Source organism: Mytilus galloprovincialis, chromosome 10 (assembly GCF_965363235.1).
Source record: "Mytilus galloprovincialis chromosome 10, xbMytGall1.hap1.1, whole genome shotgun sequence".
Taxonomy (NCBI): domain Eukaryota; kingdom Metazoa; phylum Mollusca; class Bivalvia; order Mytilida; family Mytilidae; genus Mytilus; species Mytilus galloprovincialis.
The window spans coordinates 41786242-41799600 of NC_134847.1; the positions used below are offsets into that span (position 1 = coordinate 41786242).

A 13359-nucleotide genomic window follows, 5' to 3' on the forward strand; every position below is an offset into this window, starting at 1 on the left:
GATATATTCAGTATGTTCAGGTTAGGAATTAATAAGCAATTGATAAAAATATACCTTCTGATGGAATTTTTTAAAATGCCATTGCTAATTAAGATGCATAATCAAGTATTATACATGACAACGTGCAACCAGTGCTGTTCACCTTTCCAAAAATTGTTGTAATGATTCATTAACATGGAGAGAGTGTGCATGTGATGCTCATCCTACAAGAGGCATGTGTAAAGAAGTTGCTATTCAGACAACATGTACATGTAATAGAACCATAGACTTCAACAATTCACAGGTTTCTTTATTTTATATGTCTTACTCTTAAAAGTGTCACAAGTCTATTAAAGCCCATTTGTCTTTATTGAACAGTTCAACATGTTTAAACTAAACTATTGAAGTTTTGAAACCATAAACACTAATGGTTGAAAATAGTTAAAATGCAATTTTATTTTTAATATTATGTTTATATCTTATAGGTATGATGGTAGTAAAAGGGTTGCTGCACCATGGTACGAAATGAATGCCTCTACTCCAGCTGGAACATCAGAGCAGCACAGTCGTGCTTCAGGAAGTATAACAACTACTCACAATAGGATATCAAAAGTAATAGAGCCAGATTTATCAGAGATCTCCTGTTCAGACACAGAAGGAGGTCATAAGTACATGTAAGTGAAATTAATCTATATATTGATTTTCTTTTAAAATTGGTATTTCAACTTAACTCTGTCAAAATAAAAATACATTGTAATTGGTATAACACATTGATATTATTGATACTTTCAACTTTGTTGCAAGTAACAGTCATTACTGTCAGTAGATTAAAGAAAGTATTCATTGGACAGTACTATAGAAAAAAGCAATGCAATGTAACCTGCTCATGGAGTGGGAATATACAGTCTATCCATGGCACAATATATGCACTTGCACAGCAAAACAGTTAACACACGTCAAACAAAGGAACAGTGCTTTAATTGATGTTCTTTACCTCTGAGTCACAATGAGGACCTTCAACAACGAGATAAAACAAACCCTCTCATCTCACTACATGCTAAAGACCTAAGATGTAACACTAGCAAATGGGTACAGGTAAAAATAAGTACATAATGGACAGTATTATTTAATTTTACATATTTCATTGTTGTTTTTAAAGGTTACTTAAACTTTGTATTTCTATTATAACTTTTCAGAGAGTCTGGAATGTCTGGATTGGAAGATGTGAACAACAACAGCTTTATAAATCCTTTTGAGTAAGTTGTTATTATTTTGAATCTCTTAAAATATTTTTTTCTTTATATTTTAAAAGATACTAAAAGGCATACATGTAACAGTATCACTATGTAATAAAAACCCTCATTTTATTTTTTTATCATGGCCAAAATTGTTTTGTCTGTGACTTTTTTTTTTGCAACATATTGGGATTTTAATTCAGTATTCACAAATCTGTCCATTGTCAGATATTCATTTTATCTATTGTCCAAACCAAAATAGTACTTGTATGACTGCTAGACATTTACTGTCCTGATTTGAATTATTTTTTTCTGATGATAACATACAGCTGAGAGATGGCACAAAAACTGTTTAGGGTAAATCTAATATAGTTTTGGGTTAATGATCAAAAGTGTTATTACATCTTTATTTTTTAAATTTTTATTTCAGTATCAGAATTGACATGATTGATATTTTTCAAAATGATGATGACTCTGAACAGACATCCGATGAAGACTATGAACCTAGTTTCAACATAACACTAAGGTAAGCTTCAGTATTTTAATTTTTGTATTCACAGTAAAGTGTTTGTATTTCTTTTAAATTGTTATGTTCTTATTATGTTTTAGTGTTATTTTTTTTCCCAAGTTTTTATCACATTATCTTATCTTTTCAGCATACATGCGTACATGCGCTTGATATTCAACACTTGCATTGCATATTACTATTATCTAATATACAACAGCTGGAAATGTATTTGTGTCAAGATTTTATTATTCAATAAAGTAACATTAGATTTATTTTTTATATTTCTAGACCAAGTACAGTTGATAATTCGGAGGAACAAGAAATTGAAGAAGATGACACAATTGAAGACGACAAATCAGAAGAGGCCGCTATAGAAATGGGTCCAGGAGTGAAGAGATTAACAATTGAAAATATTGACAACTTTATTACAGAACAACCACTGTTGGTTTACAGAGATTGCCTGTTGATGCTAGCAAACACACATACAGTACAGTTGTGTACAATGTCTGATTGTAAAAGTCTGGTTGATTTAAAGACAGAAACTATTGGATCTGCATTTTACATAACATGGGTAAAGTTTCTTCAACACTTTTGTATATATAAGTCTAGGTTGAATACAACTATCAAACCCATACCCGTAGAAAATTAAAAAAACAAATAAATTCTATACCTTTTCATTCTGATATGTAGATTTTTTATATAGAGATATATGACCCATTAGATTTAAGAAGATGTTGTTTGTTATAAGTTTTTTTTCATGAAGTATATAAAAATACAAATGTGCATACAAAAAGGAGTAGGTCCGGTAAGGACCGATTTTGGCCTCAAATTTCAAGTTCATCTGACGAAAGATTTTGACCACTTTTTAAGTACTTAAGTGGCTATTTTATTTGAATTAATTAGTTGATGGGAAAGATTTTATCTGATGGAGTCATTAAAAACGATCCGATTCAAGCTCAAATATGAAAAATCTACCAAATATGCCGAAAAATGTCACTTTTCATATGGTTTTTGGAAAAAATGGAAGTGGCTGCATCCGCGTTCATCCTCAACCTTTATATATGTTATGTATTATCATCAAATACAACTTACATTTCAATATTAAGGATGAACACGAATGCGGCCACTTTCGTTTTACATGAAAACAGTCTAAAATTTAACTAAAATGCTAGAATTGTGAAGATTTCAGTAATTTAGCATGACTTAATGGTGCTAGTACCGGATATATGTGCATTGTATTGTCAAAAACAGCCCATATTCATGTAGCAGAAGCATTCTACTGTCCAATAAATAACTAAAACTTTACATTTTAACAATAATGTAAAACTGCTATATTTTGGGGCCAAAAAGGGGTCTTACTGAACCTTCTCCTTTGGACAATGCATTTGACTCCTACATGTATCTAGTTTGACCTAAACTTAGATGTAAAATTGTAATTTCCGGTTAAGTAGTAGATGAAAACAAACAATATGGGATATCAATCAATGACAAAAAACAGTTTATGTACACCAAAGGCACACAAAAAAGCAAAGATTTAACTTCACTTCTGTTGCTGCACTTCATCTTAAAGTCACAATGAGGCCTTCAACACATTATTAACACCTTCTCACACCTCACTTCAATTTTAACATATGTGTTTTTGAACAGGGTTTGGACATCATAGCAATTAAAATCTGTTTATATTTGTTTCCTGAATTGTTCAGGAGATACCAACACGATCATAGACCAAGACAATTAATGCAATTTTCATACCCCACCTACAATAGTAGAGGGGCATTATATTTTCTAGTCTGTGCATCCGTTCATCTGTTTGTCTGTTCGTCTGTTCCTCTGTTCGTCCGTCCGTTTGTCTGTTCGTCTGTCTGACCCACTTGAAGTTGAAGTTCAAGTCCAACCAACTTGAAACTTAGTACATATATTCACTATGACATGAGTTTTGACCCCAATTTCAGGTTCCATTGAAAATAAAAAAAAATGATAGTGCGAGTGGTGCATCTGTGTACTATGAACACATTCTTGTTTAAAGCTTAAATTAATTCACTGTTATTGAGAAAAAATTTTGCATTCAATTTCACAACTGCTTGTTAATTATTTTCCATGCATTTTCATTTTTATTCATTCTTAGTGTAAAATTTACATGTATATAAAAATTGTCAATTACTTCACCACAATATGTTCATATGTTCAATCCATTTTATTGCAATTTTAGGTGTGCAAAGAAGATCATATACTAAATAAGTGGTGTTCTCAACCACTCTTAAATAGAAGAATGCATTGTGGAGATTTAATGTTAACCTCTGCAACAGTTTTGTCAGGAAACAATTTCCAAAAAATTGAATTGTTTTGCAAAATACTGGGCCTTCCTATAGTGAGTTCTTCCACATTTCATAAAATGCAGAGATCATACATTGTACCATCAATTGACAAGTTTTGGCAGAAGCATCTTGATGATATTTATACAGAGTTTCAAGGAAAAGAAGTTGCAGTACTGGGTAAATATATTAGTTTGACAGACTTTGACATCTATATGTTGTGTACAAATTGTAATGTTGTACAAATTTTAATTTGTACAGAAGTTTTGTACAAGTTGCGAGTGTTTCATGAACTGCTGAACACAAATGGATTATGCAAACATACAGTCTTTTCTTTTGCATATTTCTGTTATATTTCTGTGACTTCATGATACAGTCTTATATTGAACATTCATACAAAAAATATTTAAAGAGCACAAGATGAGTTTTTATAGATATCCTTTTGTATCATGAGAAAAAAAAATAGAATTTAAACCATTCAGGTATCCTAATTTACAGTTTTAAAACAAGGAGAAAAGCATTAAAAGTTAGGTTTAAGTATATAGATTTGAATTTAAGACGTTAAGCTGATAAATCTGTATCTACTAGTACAAAAAGGTCTTTGTCAAAAAACTTATAACTTGTACAAAAACCCTGTACAAAGTATAATTTGTACAAACTTATATCTTGTACACAACATATATATATATAAGTCACAACTGTCTTTAAACAAGCATTTGACTTATATGCAAGAACGTTAGTCTGTACAATTTCTTTAACTTTATATGGGTTATGATTTGGCTATTTCTTTACAAAATTTCACTGGCCTGTGAATAATGATAGTGACTAAAGGAGATGTGGTGAAATTACAAATGCGACAGCAATCCATCAAATGTCAAGGGATATAGAGACAAGATATGAATGATATGTAAGTGTTGACACTGAGCATCAATGGATATAAAAAATATATCTATTATGTATAAAATTAAAAGTCCAAACCAATGGCAAATGCATACTATATTTAGCTTCCTTTTCATAATATTTAATAGGAACAAATTAAAATAAGTTTATTGAAACAATTAATAAGATTACATGTATATCAATATTTTCATTTGTTTCTGGTACTGGTCTTCTTTAACTGATTTGTGGTTTATTTTTCAGGGGATGGTAGGATGGATAGCCCAGGTCATTGTGCACAATACTGCACTTACACGTTTATGGATATGGAAACAAAGAGGATATTATGTATTATAACTATGGACAAAAGGATGATTGAGGTCAAAAGTACTAGTCTGGAGAAAGGCTGTTTTGAAAAAGGTTTGAAGATAATGACAGATGCTTGGTTGAATATTAAAGAAGTTGTAATTGATGCACACCCACAGATTGGAGCATTGATGAGCAAGTACACCAAATTAAAATGCACTTTTATCAATATAAAATTTAACTTGCTGATGAATGTGATTTGCCAAGAAAGGATCAAGGAGTCTGATCTAAGGCAGGATAACTAACAATACTATTCAATTTATATTCGGAGTTAAATGCACATGCTACATGCACAGTGATTACTACAAATACTAACTTTTGACAGGATAGTGATACAGTCAATTAACATCTCACCAAATTAAGTTAAAAAAAGGAATGAAGACTTATGTCACCTACATGACCTAAATGCTTTAACATTGTTCAATATATTGATATTGATTAAAAAAAACATATTTATTTTCCAGAAAAAACCACAGTATGCTAATATTAAACACTCTTTTGACATTTGGCATGGCATACAGAATATTGGAAAAAGATTTTAAAAGTTTGCATTTAATATTGTATATATATTGTCAGAGGGGACATTTAAGTTTTACCCTTGTCTAACTTAAGTTTGAATCAACTATTGTTATGAAACTAATTAACCACAGAACTCACATGAAGTAAAAATTCAGCTATCTTTAATTTTAAAGTTCTTATTAAGTTATTTCCATTTATAATGTCATATGCAAGTGGTGGCATACATTCAACATTTATTTAATGTAAATCAAATAAATTACTACATGTATAACTTTATAAAAGACAATTGTTTTAAAACATAATATTGCTTTCCATTTATCTTTAAATCAGATTTAACATTGTATAATATACTGATATATATTGAGTATAACATACAAGAGTAAAATTCTGTTTTCCATATAATAACAAAACTAGACATGTTAAAAATCTTACTAAATTTACATATATCAGAAATTAACCTTAAGCAAATGTTTAATCTTGTAATCCTTGAATTCTTTATAGATTTATGATTAATGCTTTATACTTTCAGATGTCTCAGGAAAAAGGGAAGAAAAACAAACCATTATTAGAGTGGACAAGAGAAATTATAAATCATTATTGGCATTGTGCATCTGTTAGTAAAAGCCTTGGTGAATTTAAGGTTAGTTTACCACTTATAAAATCTATCTGGTAAAAAGTTCTGAAAAACAACTAAAACTTATTACAGCAGTTCCATCAAATACGTTTGAAACAAAGATATGAGTGTTATTTAAATTATTGTTTGATTCTTTCAAAAGTATTGACAACTACATTGTGAATCAATGTACATTACTGTATGTTGCCATCTATTTGTATTTAGTGCATGATTTTTGTGTTTGGTTGCTGTCTCAATCATGTATACCCAATATTTTTTTTCCTCTTAAAATTTAAAATAGCTCAATTGCATGTTATTGTTCATTTACATTATTTCTACTTAAGTTTCTTCTGATTAAAGTTTGGTTTTAAAGTATTAAACAATTGTATAATGGTTAATCTGTAGTTTGAATCATCTACAATAGTTTATAAAATTATTTCAGTGCACTTGGTTTGGAATTTTACACCATGTGGTAAATGAGCACAACTGGATATTGTCCTATGATGACACATTTCACAACAACAAATGCAACCATGGACCATTGCCTGAAGAAAGGGAAAAATCATATATGGAAAAAGGATCAGATGCTCATAAAGCCTTACGAAGCATTGTTATGGATGCCAGGCTCATTAAAAACATACCTTACTATTTGAATTGCAGGTATGTGTGAATTTCATTTGATCATTATTAAACATTCTAACATCAAAAACAGTACTTATAAATAATTGTGTAAATCCAGGATTCTAATGCAATTTGGATGTAGCAATTTTTTTCATTGGCTAAAAGTTACCGTCAAATCCAGAGTTGACCAGGCGTAACTAAGGAGGGATCCGCCATTTTAAATTGATGAATCAACAAATGTTCGATTACCACTATATAATCGAAAATAAAACAACACCTACCTCGAATTCGCCGTTTTAATGTAATTTTATCTGAATTTGAAGCGTACAGGTAACGTAATAACCTCCAGTTTGTAAGTTTTCATTCGTATGACGTCACGTTTAGCCATGACGTCTTTGTGCCAAAATCATTCAAGAAGTTTCGCGGATTATTTTTTTTATTTTATAAATTTAGACATTTTTTCAAGTTTTATTATATTTTTTTCTTTTTGTAATGCATTACAATCGGAATAACAGTACTGTAGTTGAAGAGTTGCCACCGTCAATTTTGATTTGACGGTCACAAACCTCCGTTTTACTGTCTCCGCTACACGTCGCCAGTAAAACTGAAAATTTGCGACCGTCAAATCTACAATTGACGGTGGCAACTCTTCAACTACAGTACTGTTATTCCTTAAATATTATATTGTATATTTATACCCCTGCCAATAAAGTAGGGGGTATGAACGTTGTGTGATTGTCTGTATGTCTATTCCTCCAGATTCTAATATGGCACATTGCTTTTGTACAATTGAACTTGGGTTGATAAAATTTGGTATGCAGATACATAAAAAAACTGGTGTTGTGCTCAGCTGTATAAAAATGTTGGGTCAGTCTTTAACTCTGTGTTAGTAATTACTCTTAGGCCACAACTGTGCTTTACAGAACTTAGGTTTACCAAAATATATCAGATAATGAAATAATTATGGCAAGTTTAATTTTTTCTGTAGTATAATCTTCAACTGTTTTTGGTTTCTATGCTTTTTCAAAATGGAAAAGACAACTAAACATTTTGTAGTCTTATAATTACTTTACGTTCAACATATTAATGGGGTTACATTCCAATTGAAAATATTCTCACAAATCTTTTTTTTCCAGGAGCACCTCAGATTTGGAATCATTCCAAAACCTTATTTTAGCTTATACTTCAAAAAGACATGCATATACTCCACCTGTGTACCAAGTTAGAAATCGGTTAGCTGCTTTGGATCATAACATCCATGTTGGTAGACCTTCTCTTACAAAAGATGATGGAACTCCAAGGTATTTATTCCAAAAAATAAACCAAGAAAATGTGTTCTGCTCATACTATAATTTAGTGTTTATTGATCTGTCAAAGCCACAAATTGGTATATATATTTTGAGATCTCAGAAATTATAAAAAGACAATATTTTTTTAAAATATGTGGTTGATATTGCGTGTTAGGGTGAAAATATACTTAAAGTCACATCAACAATAGTTATACAATGCATTTCTACATATTGACAATTTACATCTGTGTCCTTGTAAATTGGTGGATACTAGTCTAGGTGGCTATAATACCACTAATTTTTGTTGAGCGTCTGACTTTTGTTGCAGAAAGCTTGACATAGGGATAGTGGTTCTGCATTGTTGGCATTGGCTTATTACTTTAAACCTTTATATTTAAGAAGGTGAAAGACCTGGATACTGCATACTTTGTATAAAGATGCCTTACATTACAAGGTTACTTGTCTGACACTTGTCCATTGTCCTCATTATCATGGTTCAGTGATAACTTAAAAAAAAACATCTTTTTTGTTATGTTAATTTCTCTCTTATTATGAGTAATATGATATTAACTGTATTTGGTAGGTGCATACCTTACAAGGTCTTCATCCTTGTAAGACAATTTTCACTTCACCTCAACCTCATTTCATGGATCATTGAACAAGATTGAGTTTTGTTAGTCAAGTGCATATCTCAGATACTATAAACAATAGGTCTAGTAAAATCATTGTATGGAAGAACTGTAAAGTGTAAATGTCCAATTGGTAAATGTTTGCATGGTTCATTGGTCAATGATTAGTTTTCTTGGTTAAGTCTGTTTCTCATTTCACTATAAACAATAAGTCAGCTATATTAAGTGTTTGAATGATTATAAGGTGTACACATATTTTTTGTTTGGTTTATATGACCTTGACCTCATTTTATTGTCATGTTTATGTGCTGGTTGTAGTAAAGATTTATATTTAGGACTTTCAACATAATATCAATTATTAGTAAAGAAAATGAGACACTTTAGGTGTGCACTCTTGTTAAATATTATGTAGTAATTTGCACTAAGATAAGGAATTATATTTAATGATTTTATCTTCAGATGGAGGAGAGGTTTCAACAAGAAATCTTCAAGATGGTCTGTTCAGGAGATAAAAGAGAAGAAAAGATATCCACATCTTTCGGATGTTATTCACAGTATTTTAACTGCACGCTTGAATGATGAAGTTGGGATGAACAGGAATGTTGTGTTGGAGGCTTATGATCCTAGAAGAATTAAGAGGAACATTGCTCCAATTCCTCCACCTCCAACACAACAAATTGCCCTTGAACAAAAAGCAAGGTCGAACAAAGAAGACCCTGACAAAACTATTGACTATATGTACAGTCCTTTGAATAATTAATTAAAATGTTGTCTTCAAGAATTCATCTGATAACACTTGGTGAGTTGTTTATGTCAATTGATGTCAGGTCCATTTTGTTTTTTAAAAATTTTAGATTTTACGTTTGCAAATTATAGGGTTTTATTCATAAAAAGGGTGATTTTCCATTATTCAGACAAAAACTAAGAAATGTTTTCGGCAGTTATTATGAAAATTTGGTCATTTTTATATATCTAATGAAGTAAGCTTCCTTTAGAATTTTTTAAATATTAAATTCATCATTTCTGAGTAATGGAGTTTTATTCATTGAAAAAGGTGGGATTTCAGAGTTTTCTGATAACTCAAACATGCTGTCAGCATTTCCATTAAACTTTAGGGAATTGTTTATATCTACTGATGAAAGTTTCAATTCGATTTTCATGAATTTCTAATAGTAAAAATTGAGAATTAATTTAACTTTATAGTTTGAAAAGAAATTAACTAAATATTGCGCAACAGCACAGTGTATTGCACAACAGTAAGAAATCTTTAATTGCATGTAATTTCTATTCTTATAACCAATTTCAAGCTCTTTCAGTACATTATTCAGAAACATATTAAAAATATCTAATATCAATCCAAATTAGGACCGGAATCAAACTTGAATATTGTGTCCATTTTCGACCCAACTGTTCAGGGTTGGACATTTCAGGGTGTATCCAGCTGTGCTGATCAAAGCAGTTTATTATCAATTTGTTATAAACTTTGAGATAATGCAATACTACATTTTGTTCATGGTTTACCTGCCATAGTTGTATCATCAATGATCTGTGTTTAATTATAGTATTTGTGAACTGTAACATCCATGATAAATAATAAGTAATACTAATTTTTACCATATTGTATTGTCTGTCGTGTTTAATTGTTCTTGTCATAATTTGATTGTTCAGTAAAGATATAACAATTCAGGAATGAAAATTGTATTCAAATAAATAAAAATATTTTAGCCAAGTCGACCAGGTTCAAATCCAACATATTGCCCAACTGGATCACTGTATTTCTCCCTTATCTTCCAAACAACACAGCTTGGTATAACCCGCCTGTTGCCTGCTCCAAGGTAACCATGGATCCATAGGACATACTGCCTATATGCAGCATGCCTATTCCCTCTGTTGAAATTGTCATCATGAGAATCAATCATCAGGTCATCCCTCATTCGCCTGGCAACCTCCAGGACCAGCTCATCTAACACCACGGTGTTAAACTCCTACTAAGGAATGACAGTGATAATTCTATATACATTAAAATGGAGAATAAAAGTAAGCTTTTCTTATTGAGAAGAAGAGAATATTTATCTAAACACAAAATCCAGTATTTTGATGGTTGAATATTGTTAGTACAATAATTGTACTTCAAATTGTTATGCTTGCACAAGGTCAGAAATATACAATTTATACAAAAGGTCACATTAACCACTATTGTCTAAGATCTATACTAGTCTAAAAAAAATGGACAACAACCAGGCAGCCAAGACAAACATAAAAAACAACACATTTTCTTAGCTATTTCAATAACCACACAAAATATTCTTTCAATCATAATAATAAGAATATTTTTGCAAATTTTATTTATGATGAAAACACTAACCCTTAGTTGGGAGCGGCAGTTGACTGGTGTCTGCTTGCAGCACACTTTTTCAATTTCATTGGGCATTTCTCGGCAAAAACTACATTTGCACCATGACGGAACCTCTCTGTTTTGTGGTATTTCTGGACTGCCATTTCCAGCATCCCTTACATCAATTATATCCAAAATAATGGATGGTTGCCTATGATAATTCCTCATAACCATTCTTTTCAAATCATCATTTGAAATGTTATTCAGATGTTCCTAGAAAAAAGATTGTTTTAAAGTGAAAGATCAAGCACTATTTTTTAATAATGAATGTCACAGCAAAATACAAGAAATACCCTTATAATTGATATATTCTTATTTTCTTAGCAAATATTTTTTGTCCAAGAAATACATATATAATATCTAAGCAAAACACTGCATTGATACACGGCCTTCAACATAAAATAATGAAAATGATTGATTGATAGTCTGTTATTTAACGTCCAGTGGCAAATAGTGAAATGAAATATTTAAATGAAATTCAACATGCAGAAGTATTAGAAAAATACAGTTGAAGAAGAAAAGGTAAAACAAAATATACTAAAAAACTGAGAACTTATCAAAGCTATTTCTTTGTTTGTTGTATTGTTAAACCAATGATTTATTTGAAAGTGATGGCTTGGATCCAGCAATTTCCTTGAACCCTGTCGTATTCTGTATGTGCCTGTACAAATACAGGACCTGTAGTTAAAACATAGAGATGACAGATACCAGAGGGACAGTGAAACTCATATAAGTACAAGTCGTTTCTTGTTTATGATATTTGTTTTATACATAAATCATATGCTTAGTTTTTTCGTTAAAATTGTTTAACATTTGTCAAGTAAGGGCCTATTAATTATGAGATAACTATAAAGCATTGGTTTTGCTCATCATTAAAAGCCGTACGGACAAACTTTTTTTTAGTTGTTGAGCTCTGCGTCATTGGTATCTAGTGGAGAGTTGTGTCAATGGCGATAATACTACATCGTATTTTTATATTATTTTGGCATTAGAGTACATTTATGGATGATCACAATCACCATCTCATTACAACCTTAGGTGCCTTTAGTGCGGTCTTGCCGTCATGACAGTTTCTGATATATATGGTTCTAAAAACTTATTGATACAAGCTAAGTTCCGCTAGAAAATGCATATAAAGGAAATCAAATCTAGGCCGGAACTTTCTATACTATAAGGAACTATTGGATCTGAAACATATTTTTCTAAAACTTATATTATGAGAGCACACTATATTCCTACTTGCACTAATGCTTCTCTGGTAGGTCCTGCATCAGCTACGTTTGGTGCCGCCTCGCCATTTCCCACACTTCTTCGACCTCTAACCTTTTGACCATGACCTCGACCTCGACCTCTCACATGTCTTGACTGGCCATCTGTCACTTCTCCAACTGCCCCACCTCGTCGGACTTCTCTCCCTCTATCCTTTCCCTTTTTGTCTGCCTCCTCTGCCTCTGCCTCTGCCTCTGCCTCGGCTATTTGTAGTCGGAAGTATTTCCAAATTGTCAGTGTTCTTTTATGAAAAATAAATATTTAACAGTTAGCTGCAGGTACTACAAGCGAAGTTCTCTAAAATAATGGGTCAAGCCATGAGCAAGAAAAAAAAGGAAATAAACAGAACTATAATATGTTTAAGATCGTAAGGAGGTTTCGAGAGAATATAAGAAGGACAGATGAATTTTTTATTGTTCGTATCCAAAAATCATCCGTAGTGGATGATTTTTGGATACGAAATAGCATCCCCCACGGATAAAGAGAATATGTAAATAATGACAAAGTGTTCAAATTGTGTTAATATTTATGATTACAGTTAATTTCCTAATGCTTGTGGAGTAAAACTTTGGTTGGATTGCTTGTTTTGTTTGAACCAACATTAACCTAAGCTTTGTAATATTTACATCTTTAAACAATAGGCATATTAAACCTGTATACTATGTTATGATATGATTGGACATTATCCCAATTACAATTGTAAAATATACAAACAAAGCAAGCAAGCTAACCAAAGTCTTGCTCTACG

General features: G+C 31.3%; 1 protein-coding gene across 1 annotated transcript; it reads left to right on the forward strand.

Annotated features, from left to right (window-relative positions):
* Positions 1-456: 456 nt before the first annotated feature.
* On the forward strand, positions 457-9740 carry LOC143049491 (uncharacterized). The gene is made up of 10 exons (XM_076223108.1): positions 457-653; positions 1176-1235; positions 1645-1740; positions 2011-2293; positions 3932-4214; positions 5175-5415; positions 6297-6435; positions 6851-7068; positions 8166-8330; positions 9407-9740. Exons 1-10 carry the CDS (start codon positions 505-507, stop codon positions 9705-9707), a joined length of 1935 nt encoding a protein of 644 aa, XP_076079223.1. The 5' UTR covers positions 457-504; the 3' UTR covers positions 9708-9740.
* Positions 9741-13359: the final 3619 nt, after the last annotated feature.

What these genes read in the sequence shown, in the direction of transcription:
- LOC143049491 (XM_076223108.1), top strand. Translation starts at nt 505, where the DNA reads ATGAATGCCTCTACTCCAGCTGGAACATCAGAGCAGCACAGTCGTGCT. An exon ending in GAAGGAGGTCATAAGTACAT is followed by an intron (nt 654 to 1,175) that starts GTAAGTGAAATT and finishes ATAACTTTTCAG; the next exon opens with AGAGTCTGGAATGTCTGGAT. An exon ending in AGTTTCAACATAACACTAAG is followed by an intron (nt 1,741 to 2,010) that starts GTAAGCTTCAGT and finishes TTATATTTCTAG; the next exon opens with ACCAAGTACAGTTGATAATT.